At 39.8% G+C, this 17,675-nt stretch overlaps 2 protein-coding genes across 2 annotated transcripts; both read right to left on the bottom strand.

Annotated features, from left to right (window-relative positions):
- Positions 1–136: 136 nt before the first annotated feature.
- LOC131776040 (selenocysteine-specific elongation factor-like) lies at positions 137–4,583 on the bottom strand. The gene is given in 3 exon segments (XM_059092182.2): positions 137–1,810; positions 1,813–2,812; positions 4,105–4,583. Coding segments are annotated over 3 exon segments (1,755 nt in total). The 5' UTR covers positions 4,570–4,583; the 3' UTR covers positions 137–1,520.
- An 826-nt stretch (positions 4,584–5,409) lies between these two features.
- Positions 5,410–13,541, bottom strand: LOC136279013 (tetratricopeptide repeat protein 28-like). Its single transcript, XM_066162352.1, has 5 exons — positions 13,042–13,541; positions 12,322–12,756; positions 9,521–10,974; positions 9,086–9,310; positions 5,410–5,606 (listed from the first exon to the last, which is right to left on the bottom strand). Exons 1-5 carry the CDS (start codon positions 13,539–13,541, stop codon positions 5,410–5,412), a joined length of 2,811 nt encoding a protein of 936 aa, XP_066018449.1.
- Between the last annotated feature and the right edge of the window lie 4,134 nt (positions 13,542–17,675).

The following is a 17,675-nucleotide window of genomic DNA, read 5'->3' as shown; positions in this document are numbered from 1 at the left end:
ACTCGATTCGATTTTTACTTCCCTTTAGGTACTTTTCTGTCTAACTTTACCCTCGATAACTCGAAGTCGATTTTCACTTTTACGGACTAATGAGCCATGACATTTTGCACTGAAAGATTACATTTCATCTCATTTACATATTATGACAAATTGACCTCTGTCGATATCAAATGTTTGTATGTCCGTAAATAATTGAACAGTTTTGACATTTCTTCCTAGCTAAGAAAAATAATGGCACGTAATCTAAAATCGATCTGTTGTTTGTCATTACTTGTCAGTGTTACCCTGTTCATTCTTGAGAACAATAACATGTTTCTTCTTCCCCTCAAAAATGAAACCTCTATAACTTGAAACCCAGATAACTCGAAGTAATTTCAATTCCCTGGGTAATTTGAGTTTACGGGGTTCAACAGTATACCTAAAGAGAAAATCCATATTGTGGAAGTCAAGGGAAGGAGAGCTCTGTTTCCATCTAGAACTAAAAAAATAATTGACATGTCCCACCAGAAGCTCCGACTGTTCCTCTCTGACCGCTCACATTCTCATGGATCTATCTACTTTCTTACTTTTAAGAGAAAATGTGTACCACCTCTAATTCTAATTTTATTTTGTGACTGAAAAAAAACCTGCAATGTAACTTCATTTTTAATTCCATTTTCTTAGCTTTCATCAATCAATGACAGGGTGGCAATGAGAAGAGCAAAATTCTAAACTGATCATGAAACTACTAAATCACTCAATCCAAAAGCCACAGCCCTTTCACCACCAAGATCTCAACATGAATTCTTGTTTATGAACCTTAAACTTAAAAACCACTTTCCAACCTTTCTTGATAATCTCAAATGCAGTGAAGTTATTTTCCCAGTAAAAAAATGTATTTTAAGGGGATTGTTGTCTGATGGAAAAAGTAATAAAAAAAGAAAAACATTTTCTCTCAAAAAGCTGCAGATATGAACTCTATAAATCTTTGAGCTTGTGATGTAAGTTGCTATTCATTCCTAGACTTTTTATGATTCAGTTGTTGCTTGTGGTATTTAAACCTATTCTTCTAAAAAATTAATACCCATATCTAACCATGGGAAAAACTACTACAGTCAACATTTATTGTGATGTTCCACATAAATCAGTGTTACCCTTTTAACCCACGAGAGTGACTGACATCTAATTTCTCTTTGGAGCATCACCCTTGAATCAAATGTAAGGATCATGAGAATAAATTAGATGATCACCAATTGAAAAATTCTAATCATAGGTTAAAACTTCTTCCATCAACATTTACTGTGATGTTCCTCATAAATCAGTATTATCCTTTTAACCTGTGAGAGTGTGACTGACTTCTAATTTCTCCTCACAGTAGCACCTTTGATTCAACTGTTAGGGTCATGAGGATAAAGTAAATGATCACCAAATTAAGAAGCTCCTGATTGTCAAACAAATTCTCCTTGTCAATTCCATTGGAAATGGAAACAGAATTGCTTGGAGAATATGGATGCTAAGGTGAAAACAGTTTTAAAAGCTCTTCATTGAACCATTTTCTTTTTAGGATCATAATTGTATCTCTTGAACTCCAGTGTTACTTTGATAGGTCTTGTGACTTGCTCTGAAGAATTTGTTTCCTCATTTGGAGTTTCCGATGTGGTTCCCTTGTTTTTTCCACCTCCTTTTTTCTTTCCACCGGAAGAAAGCTTCAAAGCAGTATCAGGAGACAAGCCAGTAGCAATCCTGATCTTGACTTTACCACTTTGACCAAACCCACCCTCAATCATTCCTTGTTCTCCAGTTGACAGGGTCACTTTCATACCCACAAATTTTGAATGTTTGTTTCTTTCTTAAACAAAGAGTGAGCAATGACAGAATATTCATCAGCCATTCTCTCCACAACACCTTGCTTTGCCTTGATCTTGTATATCTTAAGTTGGGGTAATAGGGTTTCCTTAAAGTTCTTCTCTGTCACTGGAAGTAATAGCCTTCCGTGAAATGCTATTCTACAGACGTTAAGATGAATATCAGAATCAAGCCGTGAGCCAATCACAAGAGAATGCTCTGGGCATGTCACAGGTTTTTCAAACTCAATGAAAAGCCACTGATGACTTGAAACAGACTTGCTTTGTGGATCTGAATCTTCACAACCACCTGTGCTTAAACTTTTCTTTGACTGATCTATCACCTCTTCTTGAAAGATGTACTCTCTAGAAATATCAAAGGTTTCTTGTGTCTTGGGATCCATTGATTGCCCAGGAGGAAGGCCAAACACTTGAAGTGTACCCATCACGGTTTCATGACCAATTGTTATGTGAAACTTTGATTTTGAAGTGATGGTTCCTTTGTAGTATGATATTGGTTTAACTGAAACAACTGCAGCAAAAACAGTGGGTACAGTACTGGGACTACAGACAAGGCCTCTCTCCAACAGCTTTGGATCAAACTGGGTGACGCACATGCCCACTCTGTCACCTTGTGATGCATCCGTGACAGGAGCCTTGAACATCTGCATGGATTTTACCTTCTTGGTGATCTTCAGGGAGGGGATCTCAATTGTGTCATTAATTTTGAGACTTCCACTGAGAATAGTGCCCGTCATCACAGTGCCTTGACCTCGAATGGAGAAGCAGTGGTCAACAGCAAACACCAATGGTCCAGAAGGATCTCTGTTAGGAAGGTACGACAAGGATGAGAGTAAATCAACTAGCATCTGTGTTCCAACAGGTTCAGAATCTGGGGAGTCAGGTCCGCCAGGCTTAGCAGAGACTGGTAAAATTGGAGAACCTGCAAACTTGGTGCTTTCCAATGTCTTGGTAAGCTTCTTGGCCATCTGGGAAAAAAGGATAAAACCTTTTACTACAAAATGTGATTTACAAGCAACTTCTCCAAACAATGTCAATATAATTACTAGGCAACAAGTAATGAGATTAGATACCACATCAGCTTAACTCTTTAACCCTAAGAGTGATGAACATGTAATTTCTCCCAACAATATCACTCCTGAATCAAGCATTCAGGTTATAAAAAGAAAGGAAATCATCCCTAACTAAAGAAGTTCTTGATTGTTAAACACATTCTCCCAATCAGCACCTTAGAAAATGTATAGAGAACAGTAAAGAGAATAAAGATAACATTAATTCAGGCTCTTGCCTTGAGAGAGCACCCAGTTTGCTGAAATGAATTTAAAAGGAAAGGAAAATCATTAACAAGGGAGTAGCATGAATGAGATCATGGAAGTTTAGCCCTTTCCAACCCAGAACCAGCATGCATATTCTCCACACTGATTTTGATAAATTTCCATAAGTGCTGTTAGGGAGAATTTGTTAAAACAGGAATTTGTGCTGTCCAATTCTGCCTGAGATCAAGTGTGTGATTAACAAACCTGAATACCATTTTATGGTCATCCAGTTTTGATAATCACCTACATGCTAACTGACTGAATTAAACCCCAGATTCTGTCCTTTTACCATGATACATCACCATAACACCCTTCAGATCATTTTCTTACAATACACATTCCAATAAATTTTACAATATGGGTAAATGATCATTCATTAAATCAATCAGATCTGTTTGTCAAGTATAAGGAAGCTACATGTCAATCAAACTATAAGGCTACAGTGTGTATTCATCTATTGGAATTCATTACGAGAAATAGAAGGGCACATTTTTTTTTTAATCATATGGCATCCTTAACAGCCTGGAGCTTGTTGTTTTGGTGCACACATCATTTGATCACTATGTCTTCAGGTAAGCTAGCTTAGGGCTGAAAAAAAATATAGCCAACACTTACTAGGCTCTCAACCCTTTCACACCCAAGCTTAAGATTGCGATAGTTATTCTCCTTAATGTCTACCACACAATTCCTACAATGTTACTTTGGAGAATTGGGTGGTGGATCAACTAATAATCCACTGATTGATATTTTCATTTATTCTCATCACTTGTCTGCGTGATACTGTATTGATATTGTAAGGAGAAATTCTGTCTTAGTCACTGATGGGAGTTAAGAGCGTTTAACACGGTCCATACCAAGATCGAGAACATCGACTTGTTTCCCACGAGTTCATTTGGGAGATAAAATAAAACAAATAAGACGAAGCACTGCGAGAAAAACCTTACCTTTTCGATTAACGCTTGTTTTTTATCTTCTTTCAACAAGTCAGTCTTGTTCAGCACGACGACCATTTTCTCGCAAAGTATCTCTCCGATCACAAGACACTCGGCAGTCTGAGTCTGCATCCCTTTGGTAACGTCGACGACAAGCATCATCATATCGATAATCTGAGCACCTCCAATGATTGTTCTGATAAGGGAGGCATGGCCCGGGCAGTCGACGAGTGTAAACTGAAGAATGTCAAATCCGTGCTCCTTCAAATGTTCTGGGATGGGTACTTGAAATGAAGAAAAGCCGAGATCCAGAGTTATGCCACGTTCCTTACTTTGAGGGTTTTTATCAAAAGAAGCTGTGGATGCAGTGGAGCTTAAAGCTTTTGCAAGTGATGTTTTTCCACTATCGATGTGGCCAAGAACTCCGATGTTAAAGTTTAGAATCTTTTTACTAGCCATCTTGGAATCAGCTGGCATGTCGCCTTGACCAGGCAAAGTACTACGTTGTGTAAAACTAACATACTTTCTCAACCTGTCTTCCCATACTTCCTTGCAAGCCACATCTGCTTGAGGAAACGGATGGGGGGGTGGGGGGGGGGGGGGCTTTAGGGGGAGATCGGGTAAGTTGTATTGTGACCCAACCAAAATTTTCCGACCCCCTCCAGGAGATAAATAGTGAGCGGTCCAGGAGCAGGTTTGACATGCTCTTCTCTACAATCTAGAGCTCAGGGACATTTTTGGTTCCTTGTTAGCGGTATGGGCAGTTTGGAAAGTCCCATGGTTTCAACGAGCAATTTTCATTCAACTAATTTATTCTTGTTTCCTCGTCACCATATATCCACCAATAGAGTAGCTCCATTTTCTGCATATAAACACGCACACAACCCACAGTCCTGCATTTGCTCTGAGGAAGGGCAAGTTGGAAGACCTGTTGTTGCATTTCAGAGAGCCACAGGTATTCGAGATTAAATTTTAAGTAAGCCTTTTAGCGAAACATAAATTTCGGAGCCTATGGCGCGAAAAAATGGCTGAAGAATAATTACTCAATTGTTCGTTGCCGTACCAGCGACGAAAGAGGTGTTCTTGCAAAGACTTGTATAATGTCTGAGAGACAAAATGAAAACTTCTGTGTCGAGAGAATGTCGTAACTCTGGCTGTAGCATCCATGGCATGTAAAATAATCTCTACGTCTTCCCCCTTCCTATTTGCTATGGAACTAAGAAAATCTTCGCTTGTTCTGACCTCCTACTACAACTACTCGTCCCCTGTTTTGCCAGCCAGCCTTGATGGTCTTCTGTGTTAGATAGTCTGTCAGCACTATCTTTGTCTTGGTGTGTGAAAGAAATCCTTTTCAATGATCGGAATCTCTGTGATGTCTGTTGAAGCAGTGATTCGATTATCATTCTTGCAAACAGGTTCCTGTGCTCGTGCAGCTCCACAACATTGTTTCTGCCGGCAGTCTTCCAGTTTGAAAGCTTCTGTTTCTTCATAAAGTCCTAAAGATTGACTTTCTCCTAGGGACGGAGGCAGGGGGAAGGTAAGGAAGTTTGTAGGGTTTTTGCTGCGTCACGATAATTTACCTGATCCCTCACGAGCTCTCTGATATTCTTTAAGTTATCCCTTCCCTCATTGGCAGTTAATAGGCAGTCAATTATCTACAGACTCTCCTTTATACTCTGTAGGCAACAACGGATTTCCCCACCGTTTCCCCTGAAAACCATGAGATTTACCCCAAACTTCCAGTTTGAGCTGACATAAATTTCCATGCTGTGAAGAAGAATTTATGAAGAATAGCAAAACATTTAGACATCGCAGGAAGGTCAAAGGAATTTTTAGTAGCCCAGTAGTGCGTGCTCATTTAGTCACGTAACTAATCTTAAGACGCCCAGTTATTAAATTCCATGCTCATTTAGTCACGTGAGTAATCTTGTGACGTCCAGTTACTAAATGAGCGTTTAAGACATCAACGAGAACATAGATTTAGATAAGGGTCTTATATCTTTGGTTCTATTTTGGTGCTATTTTTCTATAATAAGGGAAGTTACAAGAGGTTTTATATAGTAGCCTCGTTTTCATGCACGGTCTACAAGAGCATTTCTAAAGGCGTTTGAGTATGTTCTATTACCTTAAGCCTTTACACCCTAACATCAGTATGCATATTCTCTATACTGATCTCTAAACATTTCCTAAGGTGTTGACAAGGAGAACTTCTCTGACAACCAAGAGCTTCTTTCGTAGGTGATCAGTTTCTTTATTCTCCTGACTTTAATGTTTGATTCAGGGATGATATGGTAAGGAGAAAATAGATACAAGTCACCCACAGGGGATAAAGGGTTAAACAACTATTAAGTTTATGTTCATGTTTTAAAAAACCCATGAAGGCGCTGAAAATGGAAAAAAAAATTCTTACAGGGAAACGGAAGAGGTCACGTAAATGAAGGTGCAATCGCGTGACAATTGATCCTGGGACACCTCTCGGCCTTTTTTAAGTAAATGTATATCACACACTGAATTAAGTTTTTTTTTTCATCAACTAAGAGATCTTTTGATAAGAATTGTGTAAATATTGTTGTAACGAGAAGTAAATAAAGACTAATGAACGCGTGTAGTCCTCTCCTATATAGTCTCAGTCTGCAATGATTCTTTTACCGGAGAAGTTCAACTTACGTATTTTAAATTCAACTTGTTTAGGCTATTAAGAAAAGGGGCTTAATTGTCATGTTCCAATTGTCATGTTCGCTTGTATCATATTCCGACGCAAAGTGCGATGTATCAGCGAAGTATCCAGGTGGAAATGAATTTTTTACTTTGTTTTCCTGTTAGAAAGATGTAAAATCTCACCTGGGACAGCTGAAGGTGCCTCAGACATCTGTTCGGTCAAAAAAAGGAACTTATTTTGGCCAGAGGATTATTCAATCAGGACGACGCTGATGAAACCGTTTGTCCAAAGCATCGCGCAGCGCTAGGTGCTCGGTAGAGACAAAATCTGAAATGCCACCATGAAATTGACTGAATAAACATCAAGTTTATGGCAAAAATTGCACATATTAACGTCAACGGTCACGTACTTCAGAGGGCTGTGATCACGCATCTCTTTTAGAGCCCCAAAATTTTTTTTGCCTACAAACATAGTGTTATAATAGGTAATTTCTATGATCATATGTTTGTCGATACACAATCTTGCCCGTTAGAGATATTTAGATTTTAAAATCCCTACTTTTTTATCTTTTTGAATAGTTCCGGTTAATGGTTAACTTTTCTAAATCAGCAAAAACGAAAGCAAATTACCCCAGTTTTAGGAATTCGTTTTGTTAAGGTTCAAACAACCATTGGACAAAATAAGATTAAAATCCATGCCACTCTATTAGCGTGAGAGATATTTTTAGGAAGTGCATTTTTCGAGCTAATTTCAGCCTTTTAGCCCAGGGATTTGATGTGGGGGCTCTAATACCCCAGGGATAATTAACTGGGAGCCCGAACTACTCAGGATTCTCGAATAACTTAATGATCCCAATAAACTGTGAAAGTTTGAAAGCAATCGGTGAGATGGTATGTATCACGCCTGCCCGGCCCTCTCTTGGACAGACTCTCAAATATATTTTGAGCTCTAAATTGTCGTGGAGGGGTTCTGAAATCATCAATGATTTATTCTGGGTAGTTGTGTAACGGTTTCTAGCAATTTTCTTGAGAAATTTTGTTTGTAACTAAAACCATCAATGGTATCTCGCGTTCCTTCACATGGAGGGCCTAAAGCCACGGAGCACACGAAAAATTTCAAGCTGTGGAATGACAGGAAGGATAGTCCTAGCATCAGAGATCTAAAGTTGGCAAGGATTCTTTTTGAGATGCTTCATCAAAATCATTCCTCAAATATTTAAGATTCTGACTTCTTTCAGACGAGATATTCAATGTGAAAGTTTATTTAGGATGAGTCACCCAATCTTGTAGTCTACACATCCTACTACAATCTTCAATGTACTGCAAGTATTCACTGAAACTGAAGGGTTATACAAAAATAGGCTGTGCTACGCCAGATACGAAAAACCACTAAAAAACCACTCTTTAGAAGTGGCCAAAAAATATGTGGAAACGTATTCCTCATCTAATGCAGCAGCACTATACCCCGAGGAAAGGGTAACTAAAATAAACCTAGTTACACTACTAATCACACAGAAAATTCAATGAAAGCAGTGATATTTTACAGAGAGTTGTAAATCAAAATTACACTAAATAAAAAAAAGAAAAAAAAAAGAAAGTAGTCAAACCTAAGACTGACCGACATAGAATGACTTAATTTTCCCGCGAAACGCTTAAATAATCCGAAACTACCGTGTTGCCATGCGAACCTCTTCAACGTGCCGTCAGAATATTAATTTCTGACTAATTCGTTCTCATGTCCCTCAAACGTCAGAAATTACATGTTTTGTCAATTAAATCTTACAAAAGCCTTAAAAATAAATCAAACCAGATTTCAGTGGTTCGTTTTATACCTAACTACTTTACTGATTTCGCTTTCTTTAAAAGCCTTCCGTACCCTAATTTGGGATAGCTCTTTTTTTTTCAACGTCAATGAAATAACGGATAGAGTATTGTCTCTACTTATTTCTATTTAATTTATCCATCTAAAATTATTTTAGCTCTGTTTCCTTCAAGTAACTCTCATTATTTACTTTTTCAGGGTATGTTTTCCTGTGAAAAAGCGAAAAACAACAATTTATTAATAACTCGATTAATATTTAGGATATAAAGCAAATACAATTATACCAAGCACAATATGTAAAATGTATATGGGTAACACTTGTATGTGATTGGCAGAGAGCGTCCATAGTAACTTTTCAAAAAAAAATATATATATGTAGGTATATATTAAACTAGCCTTGATGTTCAAGGTAACAAAGGATCCCCGCCGACAGTCAGCGACCAGTAAGTCATAGCCAGCTTCAAATCTAATTTAATTTTAATTTATGAAATACTTGTTCTCGCCGAGTCTAACCTCTGTTTGTGAACTCGAGCTTAACATCATCTCCAATCAGCGTAAACGAAGCCCAATCGGACACATTGGTCAAGCCGTTTTTTCTCATCCACTTCATGGCCTGATGAAGGGATTCACTGGCACTTTCTCCTTCAACAAGGTGTTCGTAGAACCGACTCATCAGCTTCTCTGTTGCTGAGTCTGAAATGGCCCATAGCGAAACCAACACCGAGCGAGCACCGGATCCTAAGAACGCACGGGCAATTCCTATAACTCCCTCGGCTTTTATCTCTCCACTTCCACTGTGACAGCAGCTAAGTACCACCAGTTTGGCTCTGACTTTCACTCGTGAGACATCAGTCATCGTCAACATGTAAGCCTCCTTTGGTAGGAAAGCGTTTCGACTGTTGACAGAAGGAATGGGGGAGAGGGCAATTTCTCCCCTTTCGGCGCTACCATGGGCAGCAAAGTGTATTAGGCTCACTGAACTTATCCGCTCTATTACTGCCTGCTTCGTTGCTTCCTCTTCAACCAGGGGGAGAACGCCCACCAGTCGCCCGACCATCTCCGCTTCCTTTCTTGCACCTGGCAACGGCTGCAGCCCATCAACCTTGGGATTGCCTATTATTAAGGCACCAGTGTTGCAGTGATAGTCCTCTGGACTATCTTGAATGATCTTGAGTGTCGTCAAAGAAGGAATGACACGGATCCTACGAGTCTCTGACAGGCATTCGGCTCCCTCTTTTTCACTCAGGGCAGCATAGGGAACTTTGTACAAATTGCGGTCAGGAACAATAATCACTTCAGGCTCCTCAAACAAATGATAAACGGGGGCAATAAACATTTTGTAACACAAGGATAGACTTGAAATGACTTTCTCGTCCTCGCCCTCCTCCAGGAGTCGCAATCTTGCTGAGCTCTTTTGTTCGGGGGAGAGAGGTTGCAATTCAACCATATTTAAAGACCGATCTTCACAATCTTCAATGGGCAAAATACCAAGACTCCGGAAATTTTTAGCCAAAAATTCACTCAAAGACAAGTCTTTGGGCAACCCGGCCTGAACTAGATTCTCTTCAGGTGATATTTTTCTATAGTGAAGGACTCCACCTGTTTTCAAGATCCACAAATGCAGATGATTGTGATAATAAGAAATGTACAGACAAGTACAGTTGTGTTTCTTTCTAAAAATGTTTTCAATGCCAAACCAAGATTGTGGATTAGAAGAGATGTGCGTTTTAACCGAGTACTTCTCTACCATCAAGTCTGATAGACCTCTAGCTCGACCCAACTCCTCAACATAAAGAGCATCACGAGTTTTTCCGGTGTAACAAAGCAGAGTGCAAAGTAGCTTGTAGGGAAATATTCCTGAGTGCTCCAGAAATGATGTTTTGAACTGATCACTGGCGCCCAAGAAAGATCTGAGCTCCTCATACTTTTCAATGCAAAGTTGAAGACACGAAAGGGAGTCTTCGACTTTATTTTGAAATAAATACAAAATGGCGTATTCTTGAAGAATTTGGAACACGCTCCTTCTATCTCCAATATCTCTAGATATGGATAAAGCTTTCTCCAAGCATACTTCCGAAGCTTCATAATCTCCAGCAGTTCTGGACATACTTCCAAGATATGCAAGAGCTACTGCCTCCCCTCGCTTATCACCGATTTCAGTTTGGATATTAAGCGCTTTTTGATAATACTCTTTAGCCTTGTCGTATTGCCCGAGCAACCTAAACACAGTACCTAGGCTTGCGTAGTGAGCTGCTTCTCCTCCTCTGTCGCCAATCTCAGTTCTGATGAGAAGCGCTTTTTGGAGATACTCTTTAGCCTTGTCGTATTGCCCGAGCAAAAGAAACACATCACCTAGGTTTCCGTAGCATGATGCCTCTCCTTCTCTGTCGCCAATCTCAGTTCTGATGAGAAGCGCTTTTTGAAGATACTCTTTAGCCTTGTCGTATTGCCCGAGCGACTCAAACACAGTACCTAGGTTTCCGTAGGCAGCTGCTACTCCTTTTCTGTCGCCAATTTCAGTTCTGATGAGAAGCGCTTTTTGAAGATACTCTTTAGCCTTGTCGTATCGCCCGAGCGACTCAAACACAGTACCTAGGTTTCCGTTGGCAGCTGCTACTCCTTTTCTGTCGCCAATGTCAGTTGTGACGACAAGCGCTTTTTGAATATACTCTTTAGCCTTGTCGTATTGCCCGAGCGAATCAAACACAATACCTAGGTTTCCGTAGGCAGCTGCTACTCCTTTTCTGTCGCCAATCTCAGTTGTGACGACAAGCGCTTTTTGAAGATACTCTTCAGCCTTGTCGTATTGCCCGAGCGACTTAAACACAGTACCTAGGTTTCCGTAGGCAGCTGCTACTCCTTTTCTGTCACCAATCTCAGTTGTGACGACAAGCGCTTTTTGAAGATACTCTTTAGCCTTGTCGTATCGCCCGAGCGAATAAAACACAGTACCTAGGTTTCCGTAGGCAGCTACTTCTCCTCCTCTGTCGCCAATCTCAGTTCTGATGAGAAGCGCTTTTTGATAATACTCTTTAGCCTTGTCGTATTGTCCGAGCGAATGAAACACAGTACCTAGGTTTCCGTAGCATGATGCCTCTCCTTTTCTGTTGCCAATCTCAGTTGTGATGACAAGCGCTTTTTGAAGATACTCTTTAGCCTTGTCGTATTGCCCGAGCGAATGAAACACAGTACCTAGGTTTCCGTAGTCAGCTGCTTCTCCTCCTCTGTCGCCAATCTCAGTTCTGATGAGAAGCGCTTTTTGAAGATACTCTTTAGCCTTGTCGTATTGTCCGAGGGAATGAAACACAGTACCTAGGTTTCCGTAGTCAGCTGCTACTCCTTCTCTGTCGCCAATCTCAGTTCTGATGAAAAGCGCTTTTTGAAGATACTCTTTAGCCTTGTCGTAATGCCCGAGCGACTCAAACACAGTACCTAGGTTTCCGTAGGCAGCTGCTACTCCTTCTCTGTCGCCAATCTCAGTTCTGATGAGAAGCGCTTTTTGAAGATACTCTTTAGCCTTGTCGTATTGCCCGAGCGACTTAAACACAGTACCTAGGTTTCCGTAGGCAGCTGCTACTCCTTTTCTGTCGCCAATCTCAGTTGTGACGACAAGCGCTTTTTGAAGATACTCTTTAGCCTTGTCGTATCGCCCGAGCGACTCAAACACATTACCTAGGTTTCCGTTGGCAGCTGCTACTCCTTTTCTGTCGCCAATCTCAGTTGTGACGACAAGCGCTTTTTGAAGATACTCTTCAGCCTTGTCGTATTGCCCGAGCGAATAAAACACAGTACCTAGGTTTCCGTAGGCAGCTACTTCTCCTCCTCTGTCGCCAATCTCAGTTCTGATGAGAAGCGCTTTTTGAAGATACTCTTTAGCCTTGTCGTATCGCCCGAGCGAATAAAACACAGTACCTAGGTTTCCGTAGGCAGCTACTTCTCCTCCTCTGTCGCCAATCTCAGTTCTGATGAGAAGCGCTTTTTGATAATACTCTTTAGCCTTGTCGAATTGTCCGAGCGAATGAAACACATTACCTAGGTTTCCGTAGCATGATGCCTCTCCTTTTCTGTTGCCAATCTCAGTTGTTATGACAAGCGCTTTTTGAAGATACTCTTTAGCCTTGTCGTATTGCCCGAGCGAATGAAACACACTACCTAGGTTTCCGTAGCATGATGCCTCTCCTTTTCTGTTGCCAATCTCAGTTGTTATGAGAAGCGCTTTTTGAAGATACTCTTTAGCCTTGTCGTATTGCCCGAGCGAATGAAACACACTACCTAGGTTTCCGTAGTCAGCTGCTTCTCCTCCTCTGTCGCCAATCTCAGTTGTTATGAGAAGCGCTTTTTGAAGATACTCTTTAGCCTTGTCGTATTGCCCGAGCGAATGAAACACACTACCTAGGTTTCCGTAGTCAGCTGCTTCTCCTCCTCTGTCGCCAATCTCAGTTCTGATGAGAAGCGCTTTTTGAAGATACTCTTTAGCCTTGTCGTATTGTCCGAGGGAATGAAACACAGTACCTAGGTTTCCGTATTCAACTGCTACTCCTTCTCTGTCGCCAATCTCAGTTCTGATGAGAAGCGCTTTTTGAAGATACTCTTTAGCCTTGTCGTATTGCCCGAGCGACCGAAACACAGTACCCAGGTTTCCGTAACATGATGCCTCTCCTTTTCTGTCACTTGTCTCGCTGAGTAAGACAAGCAGTTTCATGCCGTATCTTTCCGCACTGATGTAGTCAGAGATACTACGATAAGCGCTGAAAAGAGCAATATAAGTGGCCTTGTAAATTAGTAGCAGTAGTGAGGTAAATTGGCCTTTGCTGTTTTGATCGGTTTTATTTATTAAAACCAAACATTCGTTCCATATCTCAATGGCTTTCTGAATGCGACCTGAGTTGAACAGGAACAGGGCAAATGCTAACGCGATGTACATGAAAGGTATCATGGCTTCCGTCTGTCGTTTGGTTTCCATTGCCATCATCTCCTGTTATTAGGGAAACATTACTTTTAGTAACACAAGTTAACCAAATGATTCGCTAATCTGGATTCATAATGAGTCACTACAAACAGGAACCCATACGGGAAGTTACAAAAACGGGCTGAGTCGATTACACCTGGAAACTTCTTTAAACGAGCTGAAAGTGTTAGAATTCAAAATATCGACTTAACGCAAAAAGAAGTGAAGAAGAGGCGTGGATAAGTACAACTGGAGCACATTAACGGATCACATTCGGTAAAACTTGTCAAATAAGTTTGACCTGTACAGTTTTTCGAAAACGGACTGTGTGACTGTCACACTGAGAAAGTCAACTGTTATCCAAGTGACTTTTGATCTAGCTGTTTCGTTTGTTCATCTTATCAAGTGAAAAAAAAACAAAAAACGCGCTCTTGACTAATGGTCATGCGTCGCGGGCTTGCGCCATCAATTAGAGGGTTTTTAAAGGTGGCGGGTTTCTTAAAAAAACAACAACAAACAAGAAAGGATTGGTAAACCTTCTACTAAAACGTTCTGGAAACATTTGAAAATGTTGTGCTAGCAGTTTATCATCAAGTAATGAGCTTACCTATCTGAAGTATTTGGTTGAAAACATATTGATTGATTTTAGGTTATGATCACTTGATTGTGGAAACCATCAGTTTGCTTTACAATCGTAACTAATGAAGTTGAAATCTATTGTACAAAACATAAAGGTTTGAAGAAAGCAATTTTACAGCAGAGATATAAAGCATCCGTTCAGCGGAAAAGCACGTTTATACTATGCATGCAATTACGGTGAATATAAGTAAGTTTCAGTTTCTCTAAGAAAATTATAACATCTCTCTTCTTGAGCGCGCAGCGTCATGACTTATCTTCTCATGCGAGACTCTGGCGCTTTAACAGACGAAGAAACAGATTACGACCTGTAGGAAAATATGTACCGTAGAACCCGCCGCTAGTATCCAAAGATTTAAGTGAAGGGTATCTCGACCATGACGCGCTTGACGCGAGCCAAATATTAGTTCCTGTCCGACCCTACCACTGAATCAATAAGTACACTGTATTTTGGTTTTGAACATGAAAAATGAAAAGTGTTATTCTTTTTTATTCTTTTTTTTAATAGGGAGCGTCAGGCTTTAGTGTTGGCCTCTTTGAAAGGTTTGATTTTCATCACAAGATCGATCACAGCACAACCTAAGTTTCGTTCTTTAAACGATTAACTATCTGTGCGTGACAATCGACTCCTGGTCTTCGTGAACTTTTCACTTTCTAGCGGGTGTGATTTGCATACGTCACACTTTAATAACTAAGGATGAAAAATGAAACATTTTACCCTGTTTAACGGGAAACGTCAGGATTCAGTGTTCATCCCTTTTGGAACGGTTGGATTTGCATCACGAGATCGATCAGATCGAGAGTACAAATAAAGCTTCTGTCTTTAAACGGTAAGCTATCTGTGCAAGAAAACTGACCCGTTGTACTCATGAGCTTTTCATTTTCATGCGAGTGTGATTTGCATGATCGAAGACCAAAATAGTAATTTTTGTAATACGTAAAAAAACGGACGGAATGGATCGGTAATTTGCTCGAAAATAACTACATCACTTGTCTTACCTTTGAAGGTACTAAATACAGTGAATGGAATATGGCAACAAGCAAATGACATCAGAGAGAGGACTACGCTTGACTTTCAGTGATAAAAAATAGTTATAGTTAATAGTTTAACATATTTCTTATGGGAAGAGGAGAGAGCTGGAGAAAATGGACCGGACCACAATTACGTTGTAGGATCCGCGCATCCGGAAGGCACTCTCTTGAAAACTCCCAACGGAATTTCGCGCTGCTTTAACCTTTTTGTTTCCTCTTTTCCTCTAACAGTTACAAGAAACTTGCAACTAGAGGGCGCTAACACCGAGCGATTATTTGAATGATAAAAGTTTTATATAGCTTGGGTTCTTCCCTTTCTTCGAAAAATAACAAACAATTGCAAGCTTGACAGGCTTGCTTCCCGTTTAATTTAGTATTGATGTCAACTTTACCTGATTTCTCCAAATTCGGGGAAACTTCGTGTTCCAAGGCTACAAGGTCAAAGCCAAACAAGTCGCATTTGAGAATTATGGGCTCACTGTAGTAGAAGGAGGGTCTCAATGGGGTGATGGCTTTTACTGCTGAAGGTTCCAACTCAAGCGAATGAATTTTGGTTTCGTACGTCACACTTTTATAACCAATGATGGAATTAAACATGTAAAAATAAGTTATTTCTTAGACTCCCCAGTGTTAAGAGGAACTGGAGGAAACAAAGAACTGCATATCATGCTGTAAATGACTTTAATTTACTTAGCCAGGAAATAAGAGAATCTGCTAATATTAATACATTCAAGCGACATGTTTTTAACTTCTTAATGTAATTCTTAATTATAACTATTTTCTTTTTCTTTTAATTTTGTGTATATATTTTAGTCTTAATTTTCGAGTTCCTTTTCGAAAACCTCTTTTTGTGAAAAAGTTTCCTTAATAAAGATTATTATTATTATGGTACGCGGTACATCCACGAAGGAAGCCAGTTTTTGAGTTCGGTAACTATATTTGCAAGTCGGAAGAGTTTGTTATATTCACAACAGCGTCTGTCAACATTTACTTTCTCGGAAAGACAACCACGTTATGGGCTTCAGTGTACGCTTTTTGTTAAATGAAGTACAGTGATTGGCCAGTATTTCAACCGCAATCTCTTGGAAAAAGGCCTCAGCTGGCTGCAATATATCTCATAACGGTGATTGGCTGGTATTTCAATCAGGTTTTCTTGGAAAAAGGCAATCACTATTTCAGTTAGCACGCTTGACTAAAGTCCTTTGATTGGCTGGTATTTTAATCTTAATAAGGCCAATCTCAAGACTTATCTTTTTAAGCGTGCATTTGATTTGTAGTTTTTACTTGTAGTTATAGTGTATTTAATTCTTAGGATTTTAATTTTTACGGTTTTTAGAGTATTATAAAGCGCCATGAACAATTAATGGAGGATGGCGCTATATAAATGCATTTAATTCTAATTTTTAATTTTAACTAATTGCTATAGAGATATTCTTTGGCAAAAGGCAACAAACCAATTTTTTTTCAATGCGTTTGTTGTTTTAATGACGCTTAAAAACAATTTTTATTCAATTAATGTTTTCAATTCAAATACCAAAATCTGCTGGGCTCGATGTTTCTATGTCGTCTCAAAAATCGCTCTCGAGGAAGGTCGAACCTCGCTTCAATAAGTTTTCTTTTTATTGAAATGTTTTTGAAAATCTGTTTGCCCAAGAGACTGTCTCACAGCCTGGGAAATAACCATCTTTGTGGCTTCTTTATCATCCATTAATAATCTCATTATCATTAATAAATATGTAGTATCATAATGTTTACACCACACAATGCACAATCAACCTCAATTCATGATCCTCTCTCAACCTGGGAATGAGGTTGACGAGGCGATCTACATCGGTATGGACTACATCGAGAGAAAAGTGATAATGCACCACACTAGAAGTGTACTTTGTCATGATGCACGACCACAGCCTTTTGTAACGATATCACGAACGTTGATCAAGTGGGATAAAAGCCCGTTTAACATAAACGGGAATTTGGTAATCTAAGATCACGATTTAAAAAAATTTTCTCTCTGAGTTCTTGATTATTATATTGTTAGCTATATCCTGAACATAAATGAAAGTGATCCTCGCAGTAATGTGCACTACTTAGGCAGTAGTGGAAATAAGGCCTGAAAAAAATTCAGGCCTGTACGGGATTTGAACCCATGACCTCTGCGATACCGGTGCAGCGCTCTACCAACTGAGCTAACAAGCCAACTGGGAGCGGGTCATGATGTTTACTTTCATGATGTGACATAACCGTTTAGCTATATCCTGTTAAATATTTGGGTGTTTCAGAACGAGTTGCTATCAAGTGTCGAAAGTAAACATGGTTGAGATTGGTTTTCTTTACTTCGCAACGTGTTTTGTCTACACAACGCACGCAGTCCTCTCAGCCAATCAGATACAAATGTAAAATCAATTGCATCTCGGTCACTGACGTTTCCCGCGCTTGAAGCACCTTTGAGTTCTCATTGGCTCCTTGCGATATCTACCTTTCTTCTGA

This window comes from Pocillopora verrucosa, chromosome 2 (genome assembly GCF_036669915.1).
Source record: "Pocillopora verrucosa isolate sample1 chromosome 2, ASM3666991v2, whole genome shotgun sequence".
Lineage (NCBI taxonomy): Eukaryota > Metazoa > Cnidaria > Anthozoa > Scleractinia > Pocilloporidae > Pocillopora > Pocillopora verrucosa.
This window is presented reverse-complemented; position numbering and strand designations above follow the sequence as displayed.